The sequence below is a fragment of the Pleurodeles waltl genome, chromosome 6, assembly GCF_031143425.1.
Source record: "Pleurodeles waltl isolate 20211129_DDA chromosome 6, aPleWal1.hap1.20221129, whole genome shotgun sequence".
NCBI classification, from domain to species: domain Eukaryota; kingdom Metazoa; phylum Chordata; class Amphibia; order Caudata; family Salamandridae; genus Pleurodeles; species Pleurodeles waltl.
This window is the reverse complement of record NC_090445.1, coordinates 44375475-44391606: the sequence shown is the minus strand read 5'-3', so window position 1 is coordinate 44391606 and position 16132 is coordinate 44375475. Positions and strand designations below refer to the sequence as shown.

The following is a 16132-nucleotide window of genomic DNA, read 5'->3' as shown; positions in this document are numbered from 1 at the left end:
GGTCAGGGAGAGAGACCATCAGATTGCCAGACCTGTGGGGATGAGACTGCCACAAAGCTGGTGATACCCCTCCCCCATTACAATTTTTCCACCAGGCTCCATTTAGGCAGGTGGAAAGCCAATGCTGGGGGCCAGAGGGAGGCAAACAGTGTGCATTCTGAGGGCACTGGTGTGCCACGGCATTGGCCTTGACTCCCTTAACGGAGCAGAGACCAATGCCCTGGCAATGTTACTGCCGCTCTTTCTGGCGGAAATGTCGTAATATGATGTTTCTGCCAGTCAACCTTGTGGAAACATCTTAACATACCTGGGGGGAGGCCGCCGGTATGAAAGCAGCCCCCTCCCCGAGACCTTGGCTGTCGACTCAGACAGACCGCCAAAGTCGTAATCAGGCTCTAAGTTTTGCATGATTTGTAGAAACACTGTTGTTTTTGGGACGAGTAAAAGTTTTTATTCCGCTAAAATTGAGAGGAAATAACATTTAGACTTTGTTGTCTGTGAAATGAAAGTTTAGCAATTTCTCAAAGCAGTGCTTTTTTTCTGATCTTTTACCTGAGATGGTTTTTATTCTTTAGTAGCCTGGTTTCTAGTAGTGTAATTATTTTTCCTTTGGGGTTACATGCGGATGGATTGTTGAAATCACTAGTTTTGAAAGGAACTTTTTGGGGGAGCTTGGCCAACCAAGATAGCCAGGTGGATGTGATCCATAGGGGCTCTGCTGCAGCGATAGCGGGAACTCAGGGTTACCGACTTTCATCGGTGGCAAATTACCTCCCCCATGCTGCAGAATTGAAGTGTGAGGACACCCGTGGGGAGAGCTTGATAAATCCTGTAAGGCGGAAACAGTGCGGCGAGGCAGGCCTACACCCAAGAGGGAAGCGCATCAGCAACACTGCATCATTCCTGAGAGGCCTGAATCCTCCCTAGATGACAAAGTGGAGGCCACCATGGCCAGACAGACTCACTGAATGCAGCAAAGAGCGGGGGTACATGATAACGGTGAGGAGGTGTGCTGGGTTAATTATCAGCGCTATTAACTGCAGAAGCAGTGATGCGTGCTGGGCGGGCCTGCTATTCACGCGACAGGATTGACACTTATCTCAAAAAGGCGACAGCGCTTACGCTCCCGTTGTGCTCTGATCCCCTACGAATCTCTTCTGGCCAGCCTTCCAGCTGAGCAGCACCATTGGGAGACAGCATTTGAGCACACTGCGGGGCAGCTATACACAACCTGCGAGGCCCGACTACCTGACCTTGACATGGCAGCTTAGCCATGAGGCGGAGTGCACCTAGCGGACAGAATTCACCTAGTGGTGGCATAGGCTCAGGCTATTGTGGACAGGTTGTATCTAAGAACAATACATCTTGGCTCTCCATGCTCCCCAGCTGCAACACACCTGACTTTCCCTGAGGCCCCAACAGTCACTGGCACCATTGTTGACAACAGCCACATGGTTGATCCCAGGAGCTGAATGAGCACCATGTCGACTGCTGGGGTTGAGGGGGATGCCCCAGCCCTGCCAACATTGAAAAGGGGACTTGAGTGTTCTGTTTGTAGCCCTCCAGGAGGAGGGTTGACTGCTCTCCTAGCCAGACCCATGTTGACCATGAGGTGCCTGGTGCTTAGGGAGAGAAAAATAACACCCTCATAAGCATACAATAGTGACAATATGACACACACAGATGTCCGCAGTGATCATGCCTGACTAATTCCAGATCAATAGACGAGTCACAAATTAGAGAGACGGTCTTGCCTGCTTCACTTTGCGCATCTACACAGACCCATCTAAACCATGATTTACAACTTAACTCAAGGTTTCTCAGTCCTTCACCAGCCCTCACTGCACTGCTTACAAAATCAAGGTATTCCCTGCTGGCCATGAGCACAGATTCTATGCCACAGAAAAAAGCCTAATCCAACAGGGTCTCGAGTTACTTTATGCCTGCAGGGGTGAGGGATGCCACCCTGGTCACGAATTAGAGTGACACAATGCCCTCCCTAAAGAAGACATTCTGTCTTCCCCAAGAGACTTTAAGAAGAGAGCTCTGAGAGGACTAAAGGCTGATCTAACATCATCACTTGAATCCTTCAAATCTGAAATCAATATAAAATATAAATATAAATCCTCAAATTATGGGGGTCATTCAACAGGCTGGCGGTGCCCCGCAGGGCATTCTGACTGCGGCGGTTTGGCCGCGGTCAGAAGAGGAAAACCGGCGGTCTCCCGCCGGTTTTCCGCTGCCCAGATGAATCCTCCATGGCGGCGCAGCTTGCTGCGCCGCCATGGGGATTCAGACACCCCATACCGCCATCCTGTTCCTGGCGGTTCGCCCGCCAGGAACAGGATGGCGGTATGGGGTGTCGTGGGGCCCCCGTAAGAGGGCCCCACAAAGAATTTTAGTGTCTGCTTTGCAGACACTGAAATTCGCGACGGGTGCAACTGCACCCGTCGCACCTTCCCACTCCGCCGGCTCCATTCGGAGCTGGCTTCCTCGTGGGAAGGGTGTTTCCCACTGGGCTGGCGGGCGGCCTTTTGGCGGTCGCCCGCCAGCCCAGTGGGAAAGCCAGAATAACCGCAGCAGTCTTCTGACCGCGGTGCGGTATTCTGGAGGGGGGAACTCTGGTGGGCGGCCTCCGCCGCCCGCCAGGGTTAGAATCACCCCCTATGTCCTCAGTACACAGCTCCTGGACTCCCTCCTGAAATGTGGAGAATTAGAAAAAAGGTCCTGGAGGGATAACATATGAATCTGCAATTTGGAGGAGGAAGTGGAGGGCCCAGACCTGGAGGCTTTTGTGATCGGCCTGTTTTCAGAGGTCCTAGACAATGATTAGATAAAGATTAAGCTCAACTGAGTTCACCGGGTGGGTCGATAAACCCCTGGGAGGAAACGCCCTCAAGACATCCTAGCAAAGCTTCACTCTTACAAAGTCAAGGAATCCATCCTACAGGCAGCACGAAAAGCGGATGAAATTTCCTTTCAATGGGCCACCTGCTCTTTATTTCAAGACATAGCCCCGGTCACTGTCCAGCACCTGCCCTGAGGTAACCACCTGTCAGAGTCAGAATAGTAATTTCCCCCCCCCCCAGTTCCTGTCCATCACCTGCCCTGAGGTAAGTACCTGGCAGAGTAAGAAGAGTAATTTTGCCCATAGCCACTGCCCGGCACCTGCCCTGAGGTAAGCAATGTACCCCAAACCATGTCTAACAATGCTTTAAAAAAAAAAAAAAAAAAGTTTATTTAAAAGATCCAGTTTAATTCTGAATCTGATTTAGGGAAAAAAAGCTTTCGGTACTGACTTACATTGGTAAGACTCCAGTCAATTAGCTCAAAATAAAGTCTGCAAATAATCTGTGAATTTTTTTTTTTTTAGAAATGTCATTAATATATGTTATTGGGATTTATCTGGTTAATACGAAAGGTGCTTCTTGTAACCGCTGTACTTACTTAAGCAGATAGTTGGCACTCGCCGCTCTTTCAAGCGTGCGGTCATGAGCGAAGTCAATGTACCACTGAGCATAAAATGGTGGTGCATGAATTTATATTTTTTTGTATTATTTCATAATTCAAAATATGTTTTAGAATGCCTTCTATAAAGTGGTTTAGAATCTAACTAAATGCATATTCATTTTGTTTGGTGAAAAAAGATGCTTTTGAACCTTTCTCACATAAACCGACAGCCATTTTAATTGGGGACGAGGTGCACAGGTAGGGTTAAAAAAAGAAAGGACTATAATACTAATGAAAACAATGTAAATTTGCTGAGTTACATATTAATTGTACTGTGACATTATATTTAAATGTTTTAATGTAAAATATGTTTTGTAGAATATTATTGCACTGCCTCATTTTACATACTTTACTTAAATTTAATACATTTTATTTTTTTTAATGTAAAACCGTATATTTTCATACATTTTAAAAATGCGATGTAAAGAGATGCATGGTATTGGTGTCTGTGGTAATGGTATGCATGCTTAAGGTGTGTAGGTTTGTGGTAGTGACATGCGTAGTGAATACGTGCGATGTACTGGTAGGTTCGTTCTAGAAACCGAGTTGTTAAGGCATGCGTGGTAAAGACAAGCGTTGTTCGGTCATGCATCCGTAGCTAAGATATCTGCAGACTGGAGAGGAAAATGTACAGGAAAGATTGAACCAGAAGGCAGACCTGCTTTGCCTGTGCTCCAGAATATGGAACAGCATGCCTACTGACAACAGGAGTTCCCTAACCCTCTTACAACTCAAGAAGAAGTTGAAACTGCATCTCTTCGAGGAACACGCTCCCACCACACAATACGGCTCATCCAGCTACCTTCTGAGCAAATTTCATGAAAGTCGATCAATGGACTCTTTCCTTTTGGTTCAGAGTGGTGCTATCTAGCTTGGTTGGCGCTACACCACAGGAGTAATTTTTGTGTTTAATTGTTTAGCTGTCCTTGGCGAAGAAAGGCAGTTTATCAACCAGCCCATAAATCAAAATGTTTGGTGGTTTAGTCACTTTTTATTCAAGGTTTTATGTAGATGAAACAGATATAATGGGGAGACTAAACATTACACCTGAAATCTGACTGTGGTTACCTCAACACTTTTTATGCGGGATGCATATAAATTACTTACATCCATTGTCACAGATAGCGGTTTCTCCTGACCACTTTCCATTCGTTAAGCATGTCCGGTTGGCAGAGTTGAGAAGTTTGTAGCCCTCAAAGCACTCAAAGTGCAGAGTGTCCCCAATGCGATAGACATTTTGCCTGGGGAAGTATGCACCATCCTCAAAATCCACAGGCGTCGGGCACCGGACTTCTACATTTAGAAAAAACATTGAGAGCATGATTAACATGACAAAGAACAAAAACCTTATTTTTTGTAACAATATCTGTAGCAGTAGTTTTCCATCACCCATCACCTGTAACAAGCTTTAAATACTTTCCCTGTTCTCAGACCTGATGCCTGGGCCATGAGCTCTGCACTGCAGTGGGGATTATAATTCAACAGTGTGAACTGGAAGGGGATCTTTGAAGTTGTTGATGACTACATGGACAAGTCTCTGAGGAGGGGAGGTCTTGGGAGTCAAATTGGGGTATTGCTCGCTTGTTAGTTTGTTGGCTTCTAGGTGTTCATTCATCTTCATAATATGGTGCCCATGAAGGGGTAAATGCATTCTACTTTTCAGGACACATGTAGGGTAAAGGAATGGATAGACTAGTGAGAGTTCAATGCAGTTGTGCGCTACCATAATATCAAAATATACATCTACCTGCACGTACACCCACAATATTGACTACGGAGATATTGTCAATGGATGAAGCCTTGGTGTTAGAATAATAAATTTGTACTTCCCAATGTTTACAATATGTTGTAAGTACATATTGTGAATTCTGTATATGTGTAAATTCTATGTTGTGGATTCTATTTATGTATGGTTGTGTGGTCTAAGAAGGGTGAGGAGCTCATTGTGGGCAGGGAATGAGTATGTTGTAGGTGAGTATCACATTTTATAATATATATGTGTGTGCCTGCGTGTGTGAGCACACACACATAGGGATTAAGTTATTGTTAAAAAGTGAATAACTAAAGAAAGTTAGGTAATATTATGATAGTAGATCTTAGGTTGAAATTCAGCTTAGCTCAAAGTCTAAGAAATGTAGTAGCAAGTGGAAGATAGTCCAAAAGAGCACTGTAGTGCTCGAATGATGGGATGGCTGTGGGCGACTGTTAAAGGGCCACATTGAAGGGAGGGAGACTTTGGGGTTGAGGGAAAGAATGCAGTGTAGGAGTGGGAGTGATCTGGAGAGATTTAGGGCCAGATATATAGGAAAATGACTAGTCGTGTCGCTGCGCCAAATTTGGCAGCAGCGCGCACCGTCAGTTTCACAATGCAGGGATGCGCCGTATTAATAGAATACGGCTCACCGCTGTTTACCCGGCACTGAATTTGCTGCCGTATGCCAACGCAGCAACCCTTGCACCATTGTGCAAGGATGGCTGCATTGAGGGGGAGATTGGTTTTGTGCAGAAAGGAACACCTTCCTGCACAAAAACAATCTTAAATGGCGATTTGCCCTTTCTATGTGTGCTGCAGAACACATAGAAAGAGCAAAAGAGAACATAGAAAGAGCATAAAATGAGGAGAAATGAAAGCATTTCTCCTCGTTGCGCCCTTCTAACGCCACCCCTGAGGTTTTTGGCGCTGCCTCAGGTTCACGAAAACTCGTAAATCTGGGGCAGCATCAAAATGCAATGGGTATTGCTGTGGCACACCCACAGCAACACCCACTGCACGTCCCTTTCACGCAAAGTGCTGTGTGTGAAGGGGCCGTATTTACAAGGTGGCATTAAGTAAATACTGTGAAGGGCATAGCACCACCGGAGCAGCTCTTAAATATACCCTTTAATGAGAAGGCACACAACTAACTTTACGAATACCATGTGTTGTGTGGGAAAAAATGCCATAAGGTTAGTGAAAGGCCATTAGTGTTATTGTATCTTTACTGTAGTGTCAATCTCTGTCTTGCTATAGCCATGAAGTGTGTTCATGACACTCATCTTCTGATGCAACAATGTTACCACTCAGAAGATTAAAGGTTGTGGAGGTGGTGGGTGAATTTCTTTTCATCAAGATTAGGTTAGAGATCCAGGATACTTGTAGAGATGGGAACCCCTCAAGATAGCCTTAAGACACATGAATGATTGTTTGATCAGTGAACAGCCATAAACCTTAGTGTAGCAAGAGAAGGATGTTGGTGGGGTGCAAAGTACAGTCCCTGCAAATTATTTGAGATGACAGAACAAATAACAGAGCATGAACCGGCCTACATGAAAAACAACAAAACACAGCTGGAATTTACCTTTGCATATCGCTCTCTCGACTGTCTCCCCATTAGGAGATTTCATAGTTGACCACTTGCCATCATTGCTGCACATCCTGCTAAGTACAGGGTAGGGATACATCCCCTCTGGGCAGTTGTACTTCAGCCTTTTGGTATGCTTAGGTCCCTGGGATACGAATACAGTAAAGTTGCCACCTTTAATCTCAATGCCAGTCAGGCTGCATGCTTTAGTAGGAAGCCCTTCTGCCCCTGAGGAAGTAAAACCATGTTAGTGTACAAATGCTGGAGAAATGAGGCCAATGTTGAAAAAACTCATTACATGGGTCTTCAAGCCAAAGAGGAGTCTAATAGTCTTGTGTAAGGAGGAGCCAGGTCCTCACTGTCTGCCTGATTCCCAGCTTGTTGTCACTAGTTATCCTTGTAAGTGAGATCTAAAGTTTATCCATGTACACATCAGGTACTCAGATACATGCTAATGAAAGCCTATTTTCATAAACACACCAGTGAAGATTGTACACATGGGTCAGAATCAAATAAGTTCAGTAAAGGTTTTTTAATTTATATTTTTCTGTCAAACATTTATTTCAGTAAACATGTATCTTCCTATTGACATAATGCAATTTTACAGTGTTTGGTAATCTACACTTTCACCTGATCTCTAAAGTCCTTTAAGGTTTCATGTCTTTGCACACATACTATCATGTCTAGAAGGAAAAGCCTCTGCCCTCTGGCTGTCAGCCAATCTTTTGATTGTGTTACAGTGGACCTGGGGTAGAATTGTATAAGGTTATCACCTTACCCTTTTAATTGACCTCATTGCTTTGGCCAAACTTTCATCCTTTCATGTCTGTGCCCTATTAATGCACACCTACTAGATCAGTGGTTCCCAACCTGTGGTCCGGGGACCCCTGGGGGTCCGCGAAGCCTTCTCAGGGGGTCCGCGAGAGCCTAGAAAATTACAAAATATTGACAAATATTGACAAATTAGGTCCCCAGCTTCCAGTAATGACTCAGGCGGGGGTCCCCGGATTCCCATGATGATTCAGTGGGGGTCCCTGGGTTCCATTAATGTTAAAGTGGGGGTCCACGGGGGCGTGGCCAACTGCCGGGAGATGGCGCACGCTTGATCTCCGAGCTCCGGAGGGGCCGCTAAAACTCTTGCAGAAAAGCGTGCCAACTCCGGGCGACACAGCAACGGAAGACGACCGCGGGGCTGGAGACGGACCCCGGAGGCCGCCTGAACATCGTCCTTGACCCGGGACGTGCGTGTGCCGGAGATCGGCCCGTCGGCTCTGGGGCGGGCTTGCGGCCTTTCTTGCCGCACTGAACCGGGGCCTCGAGTGAGGCAGGGGGTCGCGGCTCGGCCGGTGCGAGCCGATGGAGCGGCCCCGGCTGATCGAATCCGGGCGCGGGGGGCCGGAATTGTGAGGCCCCCCCGGGAGGAGTGGAGGCGGGATAGGGCGGCACCCGGCCCTGAGAGTGGTGGAAGGAGCCAGAGGAGCCCGGGGAGGGGAGGCGCGGGGCCGCCCTCTTGCCCGACGGGGACTGGGCCCTGAAGACGGCCTCAAAAGTGAGGAGGAGAACAGATGGCAACGCGGAACAGCTGTCGGAGAACAAGCAAAACTCGAAAAAAATGGTAAAAAGGCACTACAGAAGGGGAGTGGCAGAACCCCAAAAACAGAAATAAAAAGAGTAAAGAAAATAAATGTGGAAACGGAAACTGCCCAGCCTAGGGAGAACGGCGGGCCAAGAGGCTTAGACCCCCTGGGGGCAATCACCGGAGCGGCTGAAGAAGGGGCCCAGTGGATGGGCAGAGGGGGCGGACTTCTCTGGCACTGTGCCGACGGGCCCATCCTGATGCCGGTCTGGGGACCAAGATCGAGCCCGCGCTTGCTGAGACACGAGACCATGAGAAGAAGTGAGCCTGAGTAGAGGGTCGGGCCTGCGCCTAGGGGTGCAGTCCTCCCCGTCCGCCCCGGCCGATGCCCCCCAAGGCCCGTCACAAGAAGAAAATCATGGACACCGCATCCCCACCAGCGCGCAAAGAAATGGAAGAACAGCCCCTCCTGCAATCCAGCGTCCAGGAAACCATGGACAGAATACTAGGAGAGATCGAAGACACAAAGACCACGCTACAACACGACATCAATCAAGTAGCGGTCAAAGTGGGCCTCCTAAGGGCAGAACACCACAAACTGGCGGACAGGGTCAAGGAAACAGAATCTACATTGGCAATTGTTGGACCGAAACAGAAGGATCTTGCGGCTGAGGTGACTTCCCTGGCTGCTAGAGTAACACGCCTAGAACAAAGAGCCGAGGACGCGGAGGGCAGAAACAGAAGGAACAATGTGCGTGTGGTGGGCCTTCCTGAGGGAGCCGAAGGGACCAACATGGTGGACTTCCTGGAGAAGTGGTTTAGTACAACGGTTGCGCCCGGATGCCTAACGCCCTTTTACACGCTGGAACGAGCACACCGAATGCCCTCAAGACCTCTTGCCCCCGGTAGGCCACCCAGAGTGGTGATTGCCAAATTGCTGCACTACAAAGACAGAGACAGAGACACTCTCATTCAGAAGGCCAGAGAGATGGGCCCGTTCAAGGTAGCAAATGGGGAGGTGACGCTATTCCCGGACTATACTCTGGATGTTCAAAACAAGCGAACCTCATTCCTAGCAGTCAAAAGGGCCCTCAGAGACGAAGGGATTCAATATTCATTGTTGTATCCGGCCAGACTGAGAGTGATACTGGATGAGAAAACCACTTTCTTCCAAACGCCAGAGGAGGCATGGGAATGGCTTGAGAAGCGGGGGCTCCAGGGGGGGAGGCCCGTCGGTGAGGGAGCGGCTGCGGGCCGGAATCGCCGTGCTCGTGAGACGTGGCGACCTGGGAACCGTCCGAGGCTAGCGCCAACACAAACACAAAAGGAAAAAGACAAGAGAGCGGCTCTGGAGGCTGCGGCCCGGGTTGGTGGTGGAGCCTCCCCCCCGGGGGGCTCAGGAGAGGACTCAGATGATACAGTGGTGTCTTCGGCTGGGGACTCGACCTGCTCGACACGTGCTCCCAGGGTGACACCGCGGACTGCTGATGAGCTTGGTTAAGCATTATACAAGTGGACCTGGCGACACGGCACAACAAAAGAACGTGCGGCCCCTCCAGACTTGACCGCCCCCCGAACCAGTACCTCGCTGGTCTAACTAGCCTGGCGGGAACTGTAGCTATATGTTTGAACAAGTTGCACTGTTGCGTGATTTTCTGGGCTACCTGCAGGTTAGTAGGCGCCCTGGGGTGGGGGAGTTGGGTTTTACAGTTATCAGTTAACTTGGCTATGTGGGTGGCGAAACACGATAGTAGTAAATGTTTGAACATGGGCAGGAATAGAGCGGTAACTGGGTGGAGCCAAGGACGCTATTATAAAATTACGTTATTAAGATGGCAGAATATAGGGGGTCATTCCGACCCTGGTGGTCATAGACCGCCAGGGCCGGGGACCGCGGATGCACCGCCAACAGGCTGGCGGTGCATCCAGGCCAATTCTGACCGCGGCGGTAAAGCCGCGGTCAGAAAAGGGAAACCGCCGGTTTCCCACCGGTTTTCCCCTGGCCTGAGGAATCCTCCATGGGGATTCCGACCCCCTTCCCGCCAGCCTGGTTCTGGCGGTTTTGACCGGGAACGGGTGTCGTGGGCCATGGCATGGGCACTGCAGGGGCCCCCTAACAGGGCCCCACAAAGATTTTCAGTGTCTGCATAGCAGGCACTGAAAATCGCGACGGGTGCAACTGCACCCGTCGCACCCCTTCAACTCCGCCGGCTCCATTCGGAGCCGGCATCCTCGTGGAAGGGGGTTTCCCGCTGGGCGGGCGGGAGGCCTTTTGGCGGTCGCCCGCCCGCCCATTGGGAAACTCAGAATTACTGCGGCGGTCATTTGACCGCCAGCGGTATTCTGCCGGGGGAACTTTGGCGGGCGGCCTCTGCCGCCCGCCAAAGTTAGAATGACCACCATAATCTCTTAACATGGAATGTCAGGGGGATGAGCACACCTGCTATAAGACACAGAGTCCTCACCTACTTGAAGAGAAGAGGGGTGCAGGTGGCAATGCTGCAAGAAACTCACTTGATAGCAGGGGAGGTTGAGAAACTGAGACGCAGATGGAGGGGACAGGTGTTTGCCACAGAGTACTCAGCTTATGCGAGGGGAGCATTGATATGGGTCAGGGCCGGGGTCCCACTGATAATAGACTCATCCAACATAGACCGAGAGGGCAGGTTTGTGGTGTTAGAAGGGAGACTGCATGGTATCCCAGTTGTCATGAGTTACATTTATGCTCCCAATCAGGACCAGGTCCCCTTCCTGACCAAGTTATCGAGCCACCTCACCCGTCAATGCGCAGGAGAATTGCTAGTGGGGGGGGACTTCAAGGCAATACTGGACATTAACATGGATAGATCGACGCCGCTGCTGCAGGGCGCAGTGTCCACTAGAACAGCCAAAAAGCTCTGTGAATGGTTGGACTCCTGGGGGCTTGTGGATGTCTGGCGGGAACAACACCCAAGAGATAGCGATTACTCTTATTATTCAGGCCTGCACCGACTGTACACAAGAATTGATAGAATAACATGCACCACGGGCCTGGCGTGTTATGTGACCCATGCAGAGTACCTTGGCCGCACACTATCAGACCATAACCCCTTGCTGGTGACACTAAGTATTCTGGGGGACAGGCCCCCGATACCGTTGTGGAGACTGTCCCCCGCTGCGCTAGAGGATCAGGCGTATAGGGAGGCCCTTCGTCTCCACTTGACAGAACACATCAAGATTAATAGCGGATCTACTGCATCTAAGGCCACAGAGTGGGAAACGCTCAAAGTGGTGACGAAGGGTTTCTGCCTGGGTCAGTCAGTGGGGTTGAAACGCACACTTGAAAGGGAATTGACCTCCTTAGAGAAGAAAATACACGAATGGGAAGTGAGACGGTATACTGGAGCCCAAGAGAACGAGGAATATAAACTTGCCCGTAGGGAACACTCCCAGATCGAGGCACAGCTTAGGTGCCATAGCGCACAAAAATACCTAACATCAGTACAATCAGAGGAGGGTAGGTCAGGGAGGCTGCTAGCCTGGCTGGTACGCCCGGGCAGAGGGGGAGAACCCATCACAAGTGTACGAGACAAAGAGGGAATTTGCAGGCGCAGCCCAGGCCCAATTAATGAAACTTTTAGGGGATATTATATGCACTTGTATAGGAAACCCCAGGACCTAGAGGTTGAAGCCTTTCGGGATTTCCTGCGGCAGATCACCCTCCCGGCCTTGGACCCAGAAGGGAGAGATAGCCTAGGGGGTCCGGTAACAGCGGAGGAGATAAGCGAGGCCATATTACAATTAGCTCCCGGAAAGACCCCTGGTACCGATGGCCTTCCAATGGACTTTTACAAAAAATATAGGACATTGGTAGTGCCCCAGCTGGCTGAGGTATACGCGGAGGCTTTGTGCCGAGGAGAACTACCAGGCACACTGCGTGAGGCCTTGGTTGTGCCGCTACCCAAAACAAAAAACAGGGAGGCACCGGTGACCGATTTCCGCCCATTATCAATGCTGAACAGCGATTTTAAGATCCTCAGTAAGATCATGGCTAACAGATTACTCCCCCGAATGACCACACTAGTGCACGCAGACCAAAATGGTTTCGTTCCAGGCCGCAGCACATCGTTGAACTTGAGGCGGATCTTTGCTATTTTACACATGCCAGCAGCAGAGAAACCACCCACAGGGGCCTTTTTAGCAGTAGACTTCAAAAAGGCCTTCGACTCGATCAGGTGGGACTACCTTAGGGCTGTGATGCTAGAGATGGGACTAGGAGAAAACTGGGTAAAATGGGTGGACCTACTATATGCCTCCCCGCTAGCTAGGGTGAAGACAGGCAGAACAATATCTAATACATACCCGGTATATCGAGGAACCAGGCAGGGATGTCCCTATCCCCACTGCTATTTGCACTGGCAATTGAACCCCTAGCGGCCAAACTGCGTCAGGATGGAGTCGGTAAAGGAATTAACTGGGGCTCAGACGAGCATATTATCTCCCTATACGCAGACGACATTTTGGTGTACTTAAGAGACGGACCCGTTATGGGTCCCCCCTGCATGGTTTCGTGAATTGAACGCTCTGCTTCGGGAATTGATATGGGATGAGGGGCGTAGGCGCACAGCACTGTCGACTATGTGCAGACCGACGCAAGTGGGGGGCCTGGGGGCTCCTGACTTTTAGGCATATTACTTGGCATCCCAACTGCAGTGGGTGGCAGGCTGGATGGTGGGTAGGGGGCAGTGGGACCTATTTAACTCCCATGGCGCATTGGAAGTAGTCCGAATAATAGCACGTATGATAGGAAAGAAAATCCCCCCCCTCGGGGACAACTTAATGACTAGCACGGCGTCAGCGTGCTGGAAAAGGTGTATGAGTAGGACTGGAGTTGGTCCACCCTACTCTCCGGCGCTGCCACTTTCGGTCTTAGCGGTGGAGCCGATGGGAACCAGACCTGGGGGACGAGAGGTGGGCGCATGGACAGACGCAGGAGTTACGACGGTGGGGGAACTCTTTATGGAAGGTAAGCTACAGAGCTTCACTGAATTGGTGGGAAAGGGGATCCCTCAAGGTAAATTTCTTATGTACAGGAGACTAGTGCACACTCTGAAGGGCCACTGGGATACGATTAATGCGGAACCCAGAGTTCACGGAGTATTACACCTCCTGCTAACTTCGGGGGAAGAGTCCCACTTGATTACGAAAATATACCGAGCCCAAATAGAAGCAGCATTAGATCCAATGCGCGCGCTAAGGGAGAGGTGGGAGAAAATAATCGGGCATGAGCTAACAGAGACAGACTGGAACAGAGCTCTGGCTTATCCCTGGAGGATCTCACGTAATACCCGGTTACAATATATCCAATATAACTACTTGCATAGAACATATCTTACCCCTCACCGACTGTTCCGCATATATGGGGGGTCCCCCAGGACTTGCCCCAGATGTGGCAGCTGCGAGGCAGACTTTGACCACATGATGTGGAAATGCGAAGTATTACAGTTGGGCTGGAAGGCAGTTATAGAGCACATGTCAGGATTATATGACACGGTACTGCCGTTTACCCCCGATGTCTGTCTTTTGGGTCTAGGGACGAATACGCCGCAGGGGAAGATTGGGGGTTGCTTCCTGGATCTCGCCCTAGCCCTCTACAAGAGATTAATCATGAAGGGTTGGAAGGCTTCTAACCATCCCTCACTGGCTGAATGGAAAAGCGACGTCACGAGGTGGGCCGGGGCGGAATTACAGGTTTTAAAGACTGAAGAGGCAAAAGGGGTCAGGCAGACTCCCATGGCCCCAGGGTGGGAAGAACTAATGATGAGCTGGGTTGCCACATGAGAAAGACCACTAATTCCCAACACAACACCAACAGAAGCAGAAATCTGAGTGAATACAGAAAGCAGTTAGGGGATTCCCCCAACAATACCACTAATGAGAATGTGGAAAACATCAATGGAAAAAATAGTACAGAACGCAGTCACCCTATAACAAACCACAGGGAACAGCCCGGAGATGAGTACAATTGCAAGCAGAGAGCAGTAGAAAAATACATGAGAAAGGTTGGCAGTTCCCCCAAGTAAAACTCCCTCAGGGTATTACCCTCGCCACCCCACACTAATTCCACCCACAAAAAGCCATCAAGTGTGTATATAGTTTAGTGTTAAGTTGGAGCTGTTATGTGTGCATGGAAAACAAATGGGTAACACAGAGCGACAAGGAACCAGACATCCATGGAAAAACACATCAGGGCCATAAAGCCAGCAGATAATAAAGACTGATAAAGTCCTGGGAGAGCGTTATACCATGACACAAGATAGTTATAAGCACAGGTAAAATGTTGTATCCGTTTAAATAATATACATAACAAGTATAAGATGTTCCCAACAATGTAATTATGTGATATAAACGGCGAATTGTTAATAAAAATATATTTAAAAAAAAAAAAAAGTGGGGGTCCACAGAAATCAAAAGGTTGGGAACCACTGCACTAGATTGATTACCAACATATTTTCAAGGCAGGTTGACATGGAGTAGGAATAGTAAATCTACATTTGCCAATGTATGCTTCTGTTGACAATATGCTGGCAGTTGGCATGTCGATATTATTGACCTTCATACTGTGACAGTGAGAGGGTCCTATGAATCTATAAATGTCCAAGATTTGTTTTTATTATAAATGTCTTAAAGATTTTCCAGATCAGAAACGGTCCCTCCTAACCCCTTGAGCTCTACAGTTTGTAAATATCCCCCAAGTGGTGAGTCCAATTAATGCTTTTACTAGAAAAAACATATTATACCTTTCAGAGTGGTCATCCTTCAAACCCTTTGCCTTCACCCTCCTATTTTTACTAATATCATTTTTACTGGCCTCAGGACTTTGCACACTTTCCCACTGCTAACCAGTGCCAAAGTGCTTGTGAATCTGCTTGTACCTGGCACATTTAATTTAGATGTAAGTCCCTAGTAGACTGATACCACATGGGCCCAGGGCCTACAAATGAAATGCTACTAGTGTGTGTGCAGCACTGATTATGCCTCCTACTTAAGTAGCCTTTAAACATGCCTTGTGCCTTGCCATTGCAGCCTGTGTGTGAAGTTTAAACTGCCATTTCGACTTGGCAAGATAACTTCTGACCAGGTACAAACCTTGCTTTTTGACACATATAAGCCACCCTTAAGGTACACCCTATGCAGCCCACAGGGCAGGGTGCAACATATTAAAAACATTGGACATGTTCTTGTAAGTTTTATATGTCTGGTAGTGAATAACTTCTTAATTTGTTTTTCACACCTGCAAGGCCTACTTATCCCATTAGATAACACTGAGTTACCTCATTACATTTAATAAGTTGTAACTTCCAACTGGGAGCAGGTAGACAACTTGAGCTTGGTGTCTGAAGAATTGTAATTAGAAGCCCTCTTCAATGGTGAAGTTGGATTTTTAATCACAATTCTGAAAATGCAACTTTTAGAAAGATGCCATTTTCTTGTTTCAACCATTTGGTGTCTGATGCATGTATTCTGGATTCCATGACTTGATGTAATTGGCAGTTGTTTTTTGTGTATTGCTCCCAGGCGGTGAGACAAATGGAAGCAAGGTGTTGGCATGATGGGTAGCTCTGAGTTAATGAGGGGGAGAAGCTGTCACCTACCACTCTTGCACACCACAAAGGCCATGTCTGAGCACTGTTACAAAGGGGTTGGGCACTAGTCTATGGTGACC

At 48.8% G+C, this 16132-nt stretch overlaps 1 protein-coding gene across 1 annotated transcript in view; it reads right to left on the bottom strand.

The window, feature by feature from the left end:
* LOC138299144 (complement factor B-like) overlaps positions 1–16132 on the bottom strand; it is a 212219-nt gene that overhangs the window by 174028 nt on the left and 22059 nt on the right. Inside the window, exons 2-3 of the mRNA XM_069237203.1 lie at positions 6849–7079; positions 4618–4803 (exon numbers count right to left, since the gene is read on the bottom strand). Of these exons, the coding sequence (XP_069093304.1) occupies positions 4618–4803; positions 6849–7079 (417 nt within the window). The remainder of the gene's footprint in view (positions 1–4617; positions 4804–6848; positions 7080–16132) is intronic.